This window comes from Dermochelys coriacea, chromosome 5 (genome assembly GCF_009764565.3).
Source record: "Dermochelys coriacea isolate rDerCor1 chromosome 5, rDerCor1.pri.v4, whole genome shotgun sequence".
In the NCBI taxonomy this organism is placed as follows: domain Eukaryota; kingdom Metazoa; phylum Chordata; order Testudines; family Dermochelyidae; genus Dermochelys; species Dermochelys coriacea.
Window position 1 is genome coordinate 117,523,170 of NC_050072.1, and position 17,307 is coordinate 117,540,476.

At 38.9% G+C, this 17,307-nt stretch overlaps 1 protein-coding gene across 6 annotated transcripts in view; it reads right to left on the minus strand.

Moving 5' to 3' along the window:
* Nucleotides 1–4,974: 4,974 nt before the first annotated feature.
* The window catches only part of C9orf72 (C9orf72-SMCR8 complex subunit), a 28,725-nt gene continuing 16,392 nt past the window's right edge, over nucleotides 4,975–17,307 (minus strand). For 3 of the 6 annotated variants that reach the window (XM_038403382.2, XM_043514678.1, XM_043514679.1), the window contains exons 7-11: nucleotides 12,897–13,013; nucleotides 8,251–8,486; nucleotides 7,644–7,701; nucleotides 6,924–7,033; nucleotides 4,975–6,826 (exon numbers count right to left, since the gene is read on the minus strand). In XM_038403382.2, the coding sequence (XP_038259310.1) occupies nucleotides 6,640–6,826; nucleotides 6,924–7,033; nucleotides 7,644–7,701; nucleotides 8,251–8,486; nucleotides 12,897–13,013 (708 nt within the window). In that variant the 3' untranslated portion in view covers nucleotides 4,975–6,639. Of the gene's footprint in view, nucleotides 6,827–6,923; nucleotides 7,034–7,643; nucleotides 7,702–8,250; nucleotides 8,487–12,896; nucleotides 13,014–17,307 lie in introns of those variants that run through there. The other 3 variants (XM_043514680.1, XM_043514681.1, XR_006281412.1) reach the window with 3 other exon arrangements.

Sequence of the window (17,307 nt, forward strand, 5' to 3'; positions counted from 1 at the left end):
TTACAGTGCTAATAAATGATGGTCACATAAACACCACCCTATACCAGAAACCTACTGACAGCTATACTTACGTACATGCCTCCAGCTTTCATCCAGACCACACTACACCACACAATCCATTGTCTACAGCCAAGCTCTACGATACAACCGCATTTGCTCCAACCCCTCAGACAGAGACAAACACCGACAAGATCTCTATCAAGCATTCTTAAAACTACAGTATCCACCTGCTAAAGTGAAGAAACAGATTGACAGAGCCAGAAGATTACCCAGAAGTCGCCTACTACAGGACAGGCCCAACAAAGTAACAGAACGCCACTAGCCGTCACCTTCAGCCCACAACTAAAACCTCTCTAGCGCATCATCAAGGATCTACAACCTATCCTGAAGCACGATCCCTCACTCTCACAGATCTTGGGAGACAAGCCAGTCCTTGCTTACAGACAGCCCCCCAACCTGAAGCAAATACTCACCAGCAACCACACACACCACACATCAAAAACACTAACCCAGGAACCTATCCTTGCAACAAAGCCCATTGCCAACTCTGCCCACATATCTATTCAGGGGACATCATCATAGGACCTAATCACATCAGCCACACTATCAGAGGCTCGTTCACCTGCACATCTACTAATGTGATATATGCCATCGTGTGCCAGCAATGCCCCTCTGCCATGCACATTGGCCAAACCGGACACTCTCTTCGTAAAAGAGACTTCATTTCTAAATGCAAATGAAGCTGGCACAGAATTAAAGTCGAGCTGATGCTGTTGTGTCTATTGTGCATTTTCTACCATTTTACCCAGTCTAGATTTGTATGTGCCAAGTGATGAAGCTTCTACCACTTCGAGATGATTCATAGCCTTATAAATCTCACTGTCAAGATAGTTTTCTTGATATTTATTCAGTTTAAGGACTCTTCTCTAATTCATCCAGTTACTCCTAGTTGTAGTCCTATGGTCCACCTGTGAAACATGTTACCTCCCTTCTTCATACAGCTGTCTAATTTAATACCCTCCTCCTCTCCCCATTCATCTGTCTATCCAAGGTGTATAGCTTATTTTACTCCATAAATTAATCCTTCTATGGCCTATAATCATTCATTTTTGGTGTCCCTTTGACATTCTTTCAGTTACTCAGTTATCACTTTTATCACTATTATTAAAGTGCCTAGATGTTGATAGGCTAAGACCAGACCGTACAGAGACTATTACATCTCCATGCTGTTATTACAATGCTTATATAGCCCCAAGTTGCAGTGACCTTACCTTGCAGGTATATTTCAACCATGAGTCATGTCTAATTTGCTGTCCAGTATTATCTTCAAGTCTTTTTCAGCATGACTGCTTTGCAGATTTTTCTTCTGTTGAATATACAAGTCTTCCAACTCTATTAACTTGCCCTTCCATTTTTCCCAGACATTATTATTGTCTACCCAGATTGTAAATGCCGCTATGTTCCTTCATATTATTGCTCTGCCTATCCTGATGGATGTTTACAGCCTTCCTTGATTCAGTGTATCTGCAAATGTAATTTGTGTTCAAGTTTACCCTAGAGACTAACAAATTTATTTGAGCATAAGCTTTCGTGAGCTACAGCTCACTTCATTGGATGCTGTAGCTCACGAAAGCTTATGCTCAAAATAAATTTGTTAGTCTCTAAGCTGCCACAAGTCCTCCTTTTCTTTTTGCGAATACAGACTAACACGGCTACTACTCTGAAACCATGTTTACCCTGCCATCCTGATCAATAATGAAGATGGTACATAAGATGGGAGCTAAAATATACTACGTTTCCTTAGGACAGATGTTTGGCTCTTTTACAACCTCTTCTGCTTAGCAGTAACAGTTCTTCCTCTATGTGTTTAGAACCTCTCTTTCTAGGGTAGTCCCATTATATTAGCAGGGATTGAAGCCAGATTTATTCAATTGTAACTGCCAGAATTATGCTTTTCTTTTCCACTCACTTCTGAAGATTCAAGGAAACTGATCAGATCTTCTACTTCTGGTACCCCTCTATACCCCACATGCACGTGACTTTTAATAAATATTAGCAATAACTCAGCGAGTAGGTAAATGCTCATCATCTTTTAGGACAAATACATGGACTGAAACATATAAATTTCACCACCCCGTTCACTTACTGTTTAAGAAACTGTTTGCCCATGAAAGTGGCCTTCTACACTTGAAGGAAATAAAGGACAAATATAAGACAAAGTCTACAAAGTACCCCAGAATGTTCTATTTGTGGTACAAAAATAATTATCCATTGTCTGTTCCTTAGCATATTTAATGCTGAAATACAGGGCAAAGGACAATCAATACTGAGATATATATTAGGCATTAAAGCAAGATCTCTCTCAACATAAATAGGGCTTTACCAAATTCATGACCATGAAATCTGATCTCCCCTGTGAAATCTGGCTAGTGTAGGAAAGGAGGTGGTCAAGGAGCTCTTACTGTATGCCCGATTCCAGATGCTAGTCTCGGCTGGGCTGGGGAGGGATCGGACTTCCTCTTCCCCTGCAGGGGCCACTCCTAGGGCCAGATCAAACCCATCTCTGGGAACTTCTCCCAGCTGCTGGCTGGGAGCCCAGCTCTGAAGGCAGCACTGCTGCCAGCAGTAGTGCAGAAGTAAGGGTGGCAATACTGTAACACCCCTACAATAGCCTTGTGACCCCCTCCAATGGCCCCTTTTGGGTAAGGACTTCTAGGGTTACAACACTGTGAAATTTCAGATTTAAACATCTGAAACCACAAAATTTATGTTTTAAATCCTATGACCATGAAATTGACCAAAATGGACTGAATTTGGTAGGGCCACAAACATTGGCTAAGTATTTGAGCTATGCTTTCACTCTTGGTCTTAAGCTTGAATTCCTCTTCTCAAAAATCTTACACTCCCTGGGCTGGAAATGAAACAGTTGTGGTGTCAACAACAGCACCCATTCCACGGGGTGTTACGCTTTAACCATGACAGCATATCCTTCTGGTGAGCTGAGGACAGAAACAAGATTCGTAAGAGTGCACATACAGGATTGGAGTCATGATAGTGCTCTGCCAAGCAGTAGCAATCCTAGATAAACGTGTGATGGAGAATGCAACTTTTTGTAACATCAAAACATGGGATGCCTTGCTGTCAAGCCTTGATGCAAACAGGGTGGGAAGACAGAGAGAAAGACCCCAAAGAAGTGGATATCAGTTGGGGGGAGGGGGAAATCAGGATGACTTAATGGTAGATGAATGCCATCCTCTTTCTTAACCACCACTCCCTCCCCCGCCCAGAGAAATCAGTAAGAAGTGTTGCGATTGTCTGGAATCCATGAGAAGCGTGTGAACAGGTAATACAGGACTTTGTAGAAAGGTGTGATAGTGGCTTAACAGGGATATGACTGAGCTGCCAGTATTCCCTAATATACATAACCCAAGTTTTCAAACCTGAAAACAAGATTTTCAAAAACAGGGACCTGGCTTTAGGCTCCTAAATCCATATTCAGGCATGTAAGTGGCAAGTACTGAGAGCCAAATAGCTCCCACTAATCTCAGTAGAGATTGATCAGGCCCCAGTACAATAAGGGAAATTTAAAATTTTAAGAAGTTTTCAACTGGATTTGGAATTTTTGAAGACTAACATTTTTAAACAGTTACCACAATCATCCTATATTTGCTCACAAAGACACCCAAAAGGGTTGGTTAAAAGTTTAACTACCTTTATCATGCCAGCCTAAGACCCTGCCTTCGGAAGAATAAAAATAATATTTTTCTTTTGTGAAAAAAGGTCTTTCCCCCATTTTTAAAAGGGCAAATAATTACATAATTCAATCCATCTTGAACACAGAATTATAGTTCAGCAGAAGTTCCAGAAAGACAAATAAAATCCACATGCAGTTTACTAAAAGGCCTCCCTTATCCCACACAATAAAATTTACAGCACATCATGCAAACGCATTAATAATTTATTCATTGTACAGTACGCATCCATGACAATAGTGCAACAAAACTAGCATTTGAATGAGTTCCAGCAGTTAGCTGTTTCAAAGTGAAAATGCACAAAAATGTTTTCAGTAAACAATAGAGTGTTGCTGTTAGTAGTTTCAGAGTAGCAGCCGTGTTAGTCTGTATTCGCAAAAAGAAAAGGAGTACTTGTGGCACCTTAGAGACTAACAAATTTATTAGAGCATAAGCTTTAATGCATCCGATGAAGTGAGCTGTAGCTCACGAAAGCTTATGCTCTAATAAATTTGTTAGTCTCTAAGGTGCCACAAGTACTCCTTTTCTTTTTGCTGTTAGTAGTGTCAGTATTAAGTTTTCAAAGCTACAATAATTAATTCCAGCACTGTGCCTAAAGTCAAGTGAACTTTAGCACCTTATTTCCATTTCAGAAATGTAACGTCATCTACATTTAGTTCTTAATGCCATCTGAGAAGCCAAGCAGTAAAAATATTTCATGAATTATGCCTTTTCTAATAGGCAAACTGATTTAAAATGTATAAAGATAAATTGATGACCCATTAAAATGGTCTCTGTATCATTGGGTTAAGTCAGCATAATTGTAACAATAGTTTTCCTGATGAGAAGCTGGCAGAAGGAAGCCCAACAGCATGAGACATTTTGCAGGGACTCTACAAAAAAAAAAAAAGTGTATTATACTTTTATTTTTAAGATTGGCTTTAAATTTTTTTTAAAGACAAAATTTAATTTGAGAGAGTCATTATGCACGTAATAAGGTAACTATGAATGCACACAGCAAGTTATGGCCATTCACATGTGTAACCTGCTTATTTTCATATGAAATTGTAGTAACTGCACATATGTATTAGGTACACAATGGCATACCTTACTTTTTTTCCAATTAAAAGTCCTAAACATTTAGACTATAGAATACATTTTCCTATAAAGAAAATGACAACCACATTTTGGACATTAGCAATTTGACAGTATCCCTTTTAAGGTCAGAAAGGAGGATATTTTAGAAAAATCCATTATTCTGAAGTGTTATGTCTTATGTCTCAACTAATGAAACTGAGTTAGAAAATGAGTAGTTCACAGAGCAAACACATCCTTAAAAAAAAAAAGGAAGTTATAACAAGGGCTTAAGTAGTAAAGCAACACTGGCTGCCTAGATCTCCAGTTACCAACCTAGTTTTTTAGCAAGGAATCTCTAATCATAGAATATCACTAACACACTACATTTACAGAAGTAGATTCCCGACTTTTTTTTTTTTTTAAAAAGGGGTGGAGAAAGGAAAAAGGGAGAAGACAGATTGATGCATCTGCTTTGTGTGCTGCTATCTCTTAGCATAGTACACCATGTAGCCCAACGGCAAAACCTGAAAAGCTTCTGCGGAATCTGAAAAATACATCCAACAACTCAGATTATTGAAGTAAGAAATGCTGTGAAAGCAGGTAAAATACATTTCCTGACTTCCTGCTGTTCTTTATCTTCTCTATGCAAAGCAAAACAAGTGGACTGAGAGGTAAGCGTGTTGGCGTGGAAGAGGGAGATTAGCATCTCATTGAACCAGAGTTTGTTTTTCCATCAACACTATTATTCTTATTATTTAACAGCCACATGGATTTCTTAATGAAGTTATGCTGAACATATGACAAAGGTAACATGAAAAGAAAGTGTCTATCTTGAAGTTTGGCTATATCCCATAGGTTATTTCCAAAAAGAACAAAGGCACAGGCGGTCTAGTGTTTTAATGGGGCCCTTGTTCTTACTCATAAAAAGAATAGGAGTCGATTATAAAAAGAAAGGTTGGCAATGGCTATCCAAGTATAAAACCTAATTTTCCTGTTTTGTTTTCTCAAAGAGCTCAATTATGTTGGGTCATTAAACACTGAAATGATGGGTTCAACATAGTCAGTGACAGAATATCCTGGTTAGCACTTATACATGCAAAGCAGCTTAAATGATGACCCCGTTATAAAAGCAGCATTCTACAGATCAGTTTGGCTTTACAATCCACTAAAAGGCAGCACTCTGGCTCCCAAGGATAATGCTGTACAGTACTTTTATCTTTAGTTTCTTTTTAATATCCTTTTAAATGCATCACAAAGTAGCACAAATATTTCTGGTGAAGTTGGAATGGGGAACAGGGAAGGTGTTTTTCATGCTAGCCCCACACATAGGAAAGAAGACAGAACACACACAAAAAAAAAGTTAAATCTGTCCTTCCAGTTTCTGTTTCACAAAAGGCAGTCCCCTCCATAATGGAGAGGACAAGTAGTACTGTTTTCCATGACAACACTAGGAAATACTGATAGCAGGACAAAGAGGGACACAAAATTGAAGGGAAATGGTGGGGAAGTTGTATGATCTCTCTAAACAATCAATACAAAAGCCTCCCTTTAAATCAGTTTAAGCCACAACTGTGGCAAAGTTTACACAACAAACCCAAAATATCATTAAAACTACTGCAATCTTTACTTTCACTGTAAACAACAAAAAAGGGCTCTTTTTAAGTGTGCTTCCCTAACTGAAGTGACTTTCCCTCTAATAATGCTCCCTCCCCACTTTTACTGGATTGTAGTGTAACTTGCTTTCAGTCGCTGCATTAGGGTGCAAGACTGTGCTTAACAAAAAGGGAAAAATGGTGTTTACATTACTAGCTTTCAGCAGCGTACAGGATCTTTAAAATGTCATTAGTACATCACGTTCTTGTACACTAGTGTAGAAGGGTCTCCCAAAGATAAACGAATGTAGACCAGGTTTGATCTTCTCAGCTAAAGCCATTATTATGTTAAGATCGCCCTCTGCTGTTAAGTCAAGGTCTATTTTTAAGCTACGGAGAGACTTAAAAGGCTTTTTTCCTTTCTGCCTGCAAAAGAGTTGAGAGAAAAACTGTTACAATATAGAACGATTTCCTAGTGACCAAGAAATTCCCACTCCCTCCCTTCTATTATCTTTCTACTTACGTATCATCCTCTATGTACTTTATGAGAGTTAAGGCTTTTCTATGAAGGACTAGCAGAAACTGGGCAAGGAAAGTACTCCTCAGAGACAAGCCAGGTTTCAAATGAAAGACCTGTTTAAAATTACAGCAGAAAACTAAATTACATACAACTCAAGTTTCATTCCAGGAATGTGGAAAACTAAAACAGTGAACTAACAAACATATATGTAACAGTTCCTAATTGTGCTAAAGAAAATGTATAATCATGAAAGGATAAATTTTAGACTCTGTTTGGACAGATGTGGTAAGTTAAGCTGTTCTGCCATTCTATTAAGACAAATCATGTTTTTGCTTTTTTTTTTTTTTTTTTTACACTACTTGAAATGGATCAGACACACACACATGCACGCTTTCACCCCAAAAAAGTCACTGTAGTCGTTCCTGGATGCTGTCCCTCCAATAAAGTACTTTCCAGGAAAAGACCACAGCATCATCAAGAATGGCATGTTGGCACAGCACATACTTGGTATTACTTTTTGATTATTATAGTCATAGAATGACAGCTATTTTATAGGAACTAGTAATTAGCAGGTCATTACATTTCTGCACATGTTCAGAGGAATCTCTCGTACTACTATTGTGTTTTCAAATAATGCAGAGAAGGATCTATTTGTGTTAAAATATTTGTTATACGAGAGTAGAGAATTGTTTTTCATCTTTTGCTTGTTCTGAAAGCTGTTACCTGCTCCAGGAAGGCTTTTACTAACGTATCACGATGCAGGACATCTTGAAAAACATTCCTGTGAAGAGACAACAAAGAAAGCATGGCATGTGATAAGGAGACACTAAATATATTATATTGGTGCCTGATAATAGCATTATAGTTAAGGGTCTGACAGAATTTAAAACAAATTTTTTAAAAAAGTCAGTTTTAGTGAATTATGGTATGGCTTTATTTAAAAAAAAAAAAAGTTACTTTGGAATATAAAACTTAACTTTTTCATTACAGATGCACTTAACAAAAACCAGGTAAGCCAATTTCAGCTGTAAATGTATATAGCATACTATATAGCTATACTTATTTAATGTTATTCAACCATAACAGATCAGGAATTTCATCAGGATGGCCTGCTAATGAAATACTGAGCAATAGGTACTACTTCTGAAGTAGTTTTAACCTCCTATAACCCATTTCCCAAGAAGAAAACACAAGCTGTTTACCCTGATTGAGAAAAGTGTTTACTGAATAAAACAAACTGTAATTTGTAAGAAAAGGTCTCACAAAATGCAACTACGCTGCTATGCTATCCTAAGCAGTGTAATTTTGAAAATATAAGGATAGTACATACAAATCAGGAGTGAAGCTTTCATCTGTGTGGATAGTGATATCCTGAGCCATCTCTTCATCTGAATTGGCTCTCCAAAATGCTGCCAGCTCGGACCTCATGTATCGCCGTTGGTTATAGATATGTTCATGGCAAGGAGGCATCTGCTTCACTGTGTTGACATCCACATCTATATGTGTAGTAGGATATGGAGCATACATTACTTGACGGAAGGGCAACACAAAGCTTCCAGTTGCATCCTGTTATAGCAAAAAAGAGTTAGAGAAGTCTCCCAGTTACAAAAAAATACAGGTATTTGAAACAACATTAAAGTTTAAAACAGCTTGTTTAAAAGCATTTCATCTTTGGGGTGTATGTGTTTATAATTCTAGTTAAACCCTGTTATAAAACAGGGTGGTTGTTTAAAGTGACAGTATACACATAAAAGAGACTTTTTTTGGAAGTGGTGTTGGAAAATAGTGATATGCACACCTCTGCATTGTTTCATGATAGTCTTGTTGCTGGTAACACCCTTCCAGCAACTCCCTTGCACCAAATGGCACATCATTCTCATGCTGCATGATGCTTGACATTAAAGTGAGTTACAAAGTAGTATGGGAAAGAGAACAGCAACATTACAGCCATGAATGCAGCTTTAAGTGAACAAATACCCTACCAAGTGAATTGAACAGAAGTCAGGAGATGCAGGCCATACAGCATTATACAATATTTATCATGCAGGAAGCATGGCAGCATTTAACTTCAGCCTTCTGAATTTGAGAAGTTTGAGCATGAACAAGTTTGGTTTCCTTAAAAATATTTTCAGTGATGGGAACATCATTTATCTTCACTCCTTGTAGAAAAGCTTTAGAAATTCTCTCAACACTAAGTAGATAGTGCACGTAATCAGCATTTGAAGTTAAGAACCCTCCCCCCCAAGTGCACACTTGCTACTGAGAACAAAGAACTACTTAGTTTACTTAGTTAGGAGGTATCACATCTTAGGCAAACAGGTTGAGCTTTTATTTGGTTTTGATAAAAGGCATTGTTCCCACCCAAACGATATTGGTACTGCTAGGTAAATACAATAAAAGTTAAATGTAAAAATGTGGCTCCCTCTGGTCCCTACTCCCCTCCAACAGAAGTCAGAATGGGCAGGCAGGGGCAGAGCACTGGCTCCATCTTCCTAATGTTCTGGCCAGCACAACTGAGCTGGCATGGAGAGGGAGGTAAACTATGCCAGATATAGGGCTAGCACAAGTTACTTCCCCTCTGGAGCAAAGGGGATGGTGGTGGGGAAATGGAGGAGAAGGAAAGGAGAGACAAGCGTCCAGATTATGACTCTGGGTCCTGGTCTGCTCCTGTAGAAGTGCAAGTACTCACACAGGGTTTGTGACTAAGTCATAATTAAGCCCTAAAAATTTTATTTTTTAACTACTAAAAAATAGTTTCAATTCCCTTTTGACAGCTTAATTTCTAGAATAATCTTATATAATAAGGTTCCACAATCTGTCCCTCAACTTCATATCATTTAGCTATAGTTTATCATCATCTGTCAAATTTAGTCTGATAGCTCCTTGGGACAGGGGCCTTGTAATATTATTTGCCTATGAAGTACCATCCACTCCTACAGCCCTTAATAAATATTGTGAAACTATTTTTCTTAGGATGTTGGAGTGCTGGAGACTAACATTCTTTTCTATGAGTCTGATTTAGCTAGCATATGCAATTTTTAAACTCTTGCCTGTATGGGTCTAGGATCCCCCCAAAAGTAGTAAATGTATAGATTTATTCGCAAAGTGAAGGAATAAGGACAAAAACTATTCCTAAAGGGAACAGACAGTACAGAAGAAAAATTAGCTTGAAATTCTTGCATCCCTAGAAACAGCTTTAAGCCATGGAAATATAGATAATTATTTATTACTTGCATTACCATAGCACCTAGGAGCTCAAGTCGTAGCCTAGGACCTCATTGAGCTATGAACTGTACAAACAGCAAACAACCACCACCACCACCAACAAACAAACAAAAAAACCAAACAGTTCCTGCCCCATAATGCTTATATTCTAAGTATAAGCCCTGGTCTACACTAGGCATTGGTCGAATTTAGCAGTGTTAAATCGATTTAAACCTTCACCCGTCCACATGATGAAGCCCTTTTTTCGACTTAAAGGGCTCTTAAAATCGATTTCCTTACTCTACCCCCGACAAGGGGATTAGTGCTAAAATCGGTCTTGCTGGGTCAAATTTGGGGTACTGTGGACGCAATTAGATGCTATTGGTCTCTGGGAGCTATCCCAGAGTGCTCCATTGTGACCTCTCTGGACAGCACTCTCAACTCAGATGCACTGACCAGGTAGACAGGAAAAGGCCCGCGAACTTTTGAATTTCAATTTCCTGTTTGGCCAGTGTGGCAAGCTGCAGATGACCATGCAGAGCTCATCAGCAGAGGTGACTATGATGGAGTCCCAGAATAGCAAAAGAGCTCCAGTATGGACCGAACAGGAGGTACGGAATCTGATTGCTGTATGGGGAGAGGAATCCGTGCTATCAGGACTACGTTCCAGTTTTCAAAATGCCAAAACATTTGTGAAAATATCCCAGGGCATGAAGGACAGAGGCCATAACAGGGACCTGAAGCAGTGCCGTGTGAAACTTAAGGAGCTGAGGCAAGCCTACCAGAAAACCAGAAAGAGGTGAACGGCCACTCCGGGTCAGAGCCCCAAACATGCCGCTTCTATGATGGGCTGCATGCCATTTTAGGGGGTTCAGCCACCACTACCCCACCCATGTTGTTTGACTCCTTCAATGGAGATGGAGGCAACACGGAAGCAGGTTTTGGGGACGAGGAAGATGACGATGATGAGGTTGTAGATAGCTCACAGCAAGCAAGCGGAGAAACCGGTTTTCCTGACAGCCAGGAACTGTTTCTCACCTTGGACCTGGAGCCAGTACCCCCCGAACCCAACCAAGGCTGCCTCCCGGACCCGCCAGGCGGAGAAGGGACCTCTGGTGAGTGTACCTTTTAAAATACTATGCAAGGTTTAAAAGCCAGCATGCTTAATGATTAATTTTCCCTGGCATTCGTGGCTCTACTGGATATACTCCCAAAGTCTTTACAAAAGGTTTCTGGGAAGGGCAGCCTTATTTCATCCACCGTGGTAGGACACTTTACCCCTCCAGGCCAGTAGCACGTACTCGGGAATCATTGTAGAACAAAGCATTGCAGTGTATGTTTGCTGGCGTTCAAACAACATCCGTTCTTTATCTCTCTCTGTTATCCTCCGGAGAGCGATATCATTCATGGTCACCTGGTTGAAACAGGGTGCTTTTCTTAAGGAGACATTCAGAGGTGCCCATTCCTGCTGGGCTGTTTGCCTATAGCTGAACAGAAACGTTCCCCACCGTTAGCCGCGTGGTGGGGAGAGGTAAAATGTGACCTTGTAATGAAAGCACATGTGCTATGTATGTAATGTTAACAGCAAGGTTTACCATGAAAGCGTACCCATTGTTCTATAAAAATGTATCTTTTAAATACCACTGTCCCTTTTTTTTCCCCTCCACCAGCTGCATGTGTTTCAAAGATCACAGATCTTCTCCTTCACGAAGATTAGAAGGTGAAAAAATGAATACAAAACAAATCTGGTCTATTTCTTGTTTTGAGCCACTTCATCTATCTTTATACATCATGCTGGCAGCAGACTGCGCAGTACGACCGCTAGCCATCGTCACTTCCTGGGTGCTCGACAGAAGACGGTGCAGTATGACTACTAGCCATCATCTTCTGCTAGCTGCAGATTAAAAGACAGTGCACTGCTGGTAGGACTCAATTGCCATGAGATGAAACAAGGGAAATGATCTTGCTGAGTCACTCCCATGTTTGCCCAGGCGCCCGGTTAAAAGAGCACCCAGGACTACGTCGACGACAGCTACCACTCATACTGCACTGTCTTCTGCCAAAAGGCAATAAACTGCTGCTGTGTAGCAATGCAGAACCACGTCTGCCAGTACCCAGGAGACATACGGCGATGGTTAGCTGAGTGGGTCCATGTTTGCCGTGGTATGGTGTCTGCACAGGTAACTCAAGAAAAAAGGCACAAAACGATTGTCTGCCCTTGCTTTTACGGAGGGAGGGAGAGAGGGAACGGGGGCCTGACGATATGTACCCAGAACCACCCGCGACAATGTTTTAGCCCCATCAGGCACTGGGATTTCTACCCAGAATTCAAATGGGCGGTGGAGACTGCGGGAACTGTGGGATAGCTACCCACAGTGCAGTGCTCCGGAAGTCGACGGTTGCCTCAGTACTGTGGATACACTCCACCGACAACATGCACTTAGAGCATTTGTGTGGGGACACACACACTCAACTGTATAAAAACGCTTTCTACAAAACCGACTTCTATAAATTCAACCTAATTTCGTAGTGTAGACATACTCTAAGACAAGAGGCAACAGATGAATACAGACATATAGGAGAAGTCATGGTTATAATATTGGCATCAGGAATCAACAAGTGAAGACGACAAACTTCTTAAGGAAACAATATATTCAGGTATTTTCAAGTTAAGATGATTATATTAAATTAAGAAGTTGTAAGTGTCTGGATACTGGAGAAAAGATTTTAGAAAGAAAAAAAAATCAAAAAAGCACAATAAAATTACCTTACCTTGAGCAATCCTTGTACAAAGAGTCCTGATTCATATTTGAAGGAAGATTCATTTCTACAGAGTCTGGAACACTTCCGTTCTGATGGAGTAAGAAACAGACACAATGTCCTCACTATCTGCAATACAAAAAGCTTTGTAAAAAAAAAATAGGCAGACGTATAGTAAAGAAAGTTTTCATCTTAGAACACAATTCAGTCCAGATTTCAAATAAGTGATTATCCAAGAAGTTCACCATACCTTTGAAAAAAGAATGCTATAATAATGTGCAATAGTTACATACTGACATCTAAAAGTAGAGGTATTAAAATTGAACCACACTGCTCAAGACTATATATTAAATGAAAACACAAAACAAATATTAAATGGAACATCTAAGGTGGCATAGTTTAATTGTTTACAGTCAAGAAACACAGAAGTTTAGGTTACTACAGCATCATCAGCTTTGGACATGTTGTACATCCAATATATGATATGCTTTAATAAGTGTTCTAGATGCTCTTACTCAGAAGATGAGAAAAAGCATGATCCATACTGCAAGGAACATACAACAGAAATAGATAATGAGAAGTTGAATGACACGATGAAACAGAGTAGCAAATCAATGATCTGAGTTGTTCAGCAAATGTCTTGCTCAAAAGATGCTCTTGCTGTAGAAACTTTGACTGCTAACACATGTCAGAAAATGCAAAAACCTGCTTTAAAGATGCAGTAATAGGTGTTTTTGCATTTTCAAAAAGACTAATAAACATCACTAATACGGAGCACTCCATCTAGCTGCACCATTAACAGAAACATAGTTTGAGGAGAGAGTATTTAGAAGCACTGCTGTGGTTGTTACACGATATGCTCTTAACCTGTTTTCAGACATACATTTCCCAAGCTTTTCTTTTTTTAAAAAAAAAAAAAAATACTGTGTATGCACAGCATGCAATTAAGATGTCCATAATTTGTGTCACTAATTCAGACTTCTTTTGCCACAATAATGCTCATTTCATGATATACATACATGCTCCTACTTCTACACCCCCAAATTATTTCTGAATAGCCCTGTTCAGCAGCTTTTGTCTGAGAGCTCAATCATTTTATTTTTTCCTCTGTTTAGTCTACTTCTCATTTCCTAATAAGGAAGCAGTTTCTAATTGTTGATCTAAGTATTAAGCACAAAAAAAGAAGAGCAACAGCTCTTTACTAATTAGTTATTTTAAATATTGTGTTTAGAATACGTGCATATTTTATCCAAACAACTTACATATAGATTATTATTTTATTTTGCAGTAGTGCCTGGGACTCCCAGTCATGGAGCAGGACCCTATTGTGCTAGGCACTGTACAAACCAATAAGATGACTGTACAAGCCCCAAAGTTTACGATAACCATGTCCTCTTGTTGTAAGCTTATTATATTAATATTAGTGGGTATTATACACACCCACTTAAGAGACGGACTCCCAGAACTAAAAAGAAGTCTTACAATGAAGGAAAGTTCAATCTTGTAAAATAAACTGGAACTCAATAAAAGGTACACCATTAATTCGAAGCATAATCAAATACAAAGACTGCATGTGGGTTTCTTTCTGATAAATAGAGTTCTCTGAATATATTGCCTCTACAGAGCCACACTGCAGTATCATGCCATAATTTCATGAGACCAACAGTAGTAGTAGTAAATATTTACCTTACTGTAGAACCCAGAGGACCCAATACCTATTGTGCTGGGTGATGTACAGACAGACAAAAGACTACCCCAGCTCTAATAGCGGTGGTACAGGTAGCAGTCATTAATGGCACATTTGCCTGACACCTAAATGTTATAGGACTACATGTTACTACAAAGTCCTTCTCAGCTCCTCTCTGACTTAAGGTGCATATTAAAGGGCCCCCTTTTGGAGGAAGGACAGAGAGGCAATTCAGCTGGAAAATTCAATTTACTGATAAAAAGAGCTTTATTTTCTCCATCACGAGTTGCCTCTGCAATTCTCACTGTAGGAGATTAATTAGCAGTATTCACACTACAGGGGGTGGACCAAAGAATGGCTTAATTAAATAGGAATCAAAGTACAGTCCTTCTGACCCAAGCATCTGATGTATCCCAAAAGAATGTAAGAATAATGTTTTGTGAAAGTATGAATTCAACTCCCAGCATCAACCTGCTATTTTAAGAGACACCTTTCTAATAGACACACAAGGTGAGTAAATGAATATCTTTTATTGGATCAACTTCTGTTGGTGAAGATGACAAGCTTTTGAGCTACACGGAATTGTCCAGGTCTGGATGCCTTTGTGTAGCTCAAAAGCTTGTCTCTTTCCCCAACAGAAGTTGATCCAATAAATGATATTACCTCACCCCCCCGGCCTCTCTAATATCCTGGGACCAACGCTGCCACAACATCATGCCAATAACCTTTCTAATAGAGACTCAATACATCTGAAACAGGCACATCTGCATAACTGTAAACAATTTGTACACACAAATCCATTCAGAAAGCCTCAGAGTTGAAGGGCTTTCTCCATTTCATTTGTCCAAAAACAGCTGAGCAGGTTTTCTAAAAGTATTATTCTTTTATATATGAAGATATGCAGGGTGGATTTGATTTAAATCACTAGTGAGGAAGATTTGATTTAATCATAGTTTTCTACATAAAAGTGCATTCTTGTTGGTTGTAATAACCTTAATACACATTCTTCACAACTCAGAGATAGATGTAGATTTCATTTTTAGAAGGTACACCCTATACATTTTTAAACAGTGATTTATTTTGAAAACTTTTCAGATGAGTTTTATAGCTATATCAGAAAATGAATGAGTGTTTGGTTATTTCATTTACCAAAGCTAATTGAAGCAGATATTTATGAAGTCATTGGGAGGTGAACTATCATTAATATTTGAAGGATTTTCTTGCAATGCTGTATTAGGAGGAGATCACCACCAGACAGACATTTAAATTGTTTTATTTAACTAACAAAACAACATTAAGTATTCTGGATTTTTTTCTTCAATAGCAAACATAATATTTTAACAAAACAAGCATATGTTCCTCACTTCTCACATTTATCTCCAGACTTCTTCTCTTTGTCCAGATCTATTATGCCCCCAACAATCTTCTGTTCATTGAACTTTTGAAACTTTGCACTTTTAGAGAGAGGTAAGGGATTGACTCTGTGTAAACAAATCTTCTGAGGGACAATAGAGGTCTGTTATTTCTCACCTCTATATATTATTTAAAAACATTTTTGCTGTTAACAAGCATGTTACCTCTGGAGACACAAATCCACAGTTTGAGAACTGCTAAACTAAGCATCTCTGATGGTATCTTCTAGACTGAGCACTGAGTAGACAGAAAGATTAACCTAAATAATCTACACAGAAACCTGTGGAACCCTATAAATTTGGGTCCCTAATCCATGAACTATTGGAACTCATTTATAAAACTTTTCTTAAACATTACATGAATATATTCTCATACTATAAAATTAAAATTTATAATCTCTATTCCATGATGAGATAATTAAGATACATTATAGCTCAAAGACCAGACCATCTTTAGACAGATTTTTTCCTCAAAAAGCATTTGATAAAAAAACCCTCCAATTTAAATAAAAGATATCCTATTTTTTTAATTTAAAAAAAAAATCATTGATTTTTTTATCCACCCCGTAGATATGTAATCACCTGACAAGTTAGTAGGCTTAGGAAGAAACAGTTACTTACTGTAACTATGGTTCTTCTAGATGTGATGCAGATATGTATTCCATTTAGGTGCGCATACGCCCAGCCCACCAGAACTGGATAAGTGTGCCTAGCAGGTGGCATTGGTGCCTCATGGCCATAGCTAAATGAGGTGGTACTGCCCCAACCCTCCCTCGGTTCCTTTGCACCTGTCTTTTTTTCCCAAAAAGTGGCAAGTGTGGGCAGAAGGCAGTTTGCCATAGGAGTCTGCAACCGGTTATTCTTCTGACTAATGGTAGCACCACTGAGAAGGCAGTCTTCAGAGAGAAATCATAAAGAGGATTATCCTGATATTCCTGGCCTTCTGCCTTAGTCCTCTTCCGTTAAGAAGGCATTCAGCCAATGCTTCCTATACTTTGTGATCGTGGAAGTGTAGGCAGCATAAAGCAAGCATCTTTTTGATAAGTTAGTTCCATAGACACTCCAGACAGCAAACATGCCAGTCTACCAATGGACACCTTACTACTGCAGGACTCAAATTTTATAAGTTTGCATCTGCACTTTGGATCTTTCATGAAACCCAGACCTCCACTGAAACCCAGAACCTAACTGAGTTTATTGACCAAGTCACTAACAGAATTCAGTTAGTTCTGTTTTATTTTTCACATTAAATTATTTAAAATGTGTTATTTATTTATGATGAAGGCTCTGAGGATCATGGGGAAACTGCAGCACAGAACAGAAG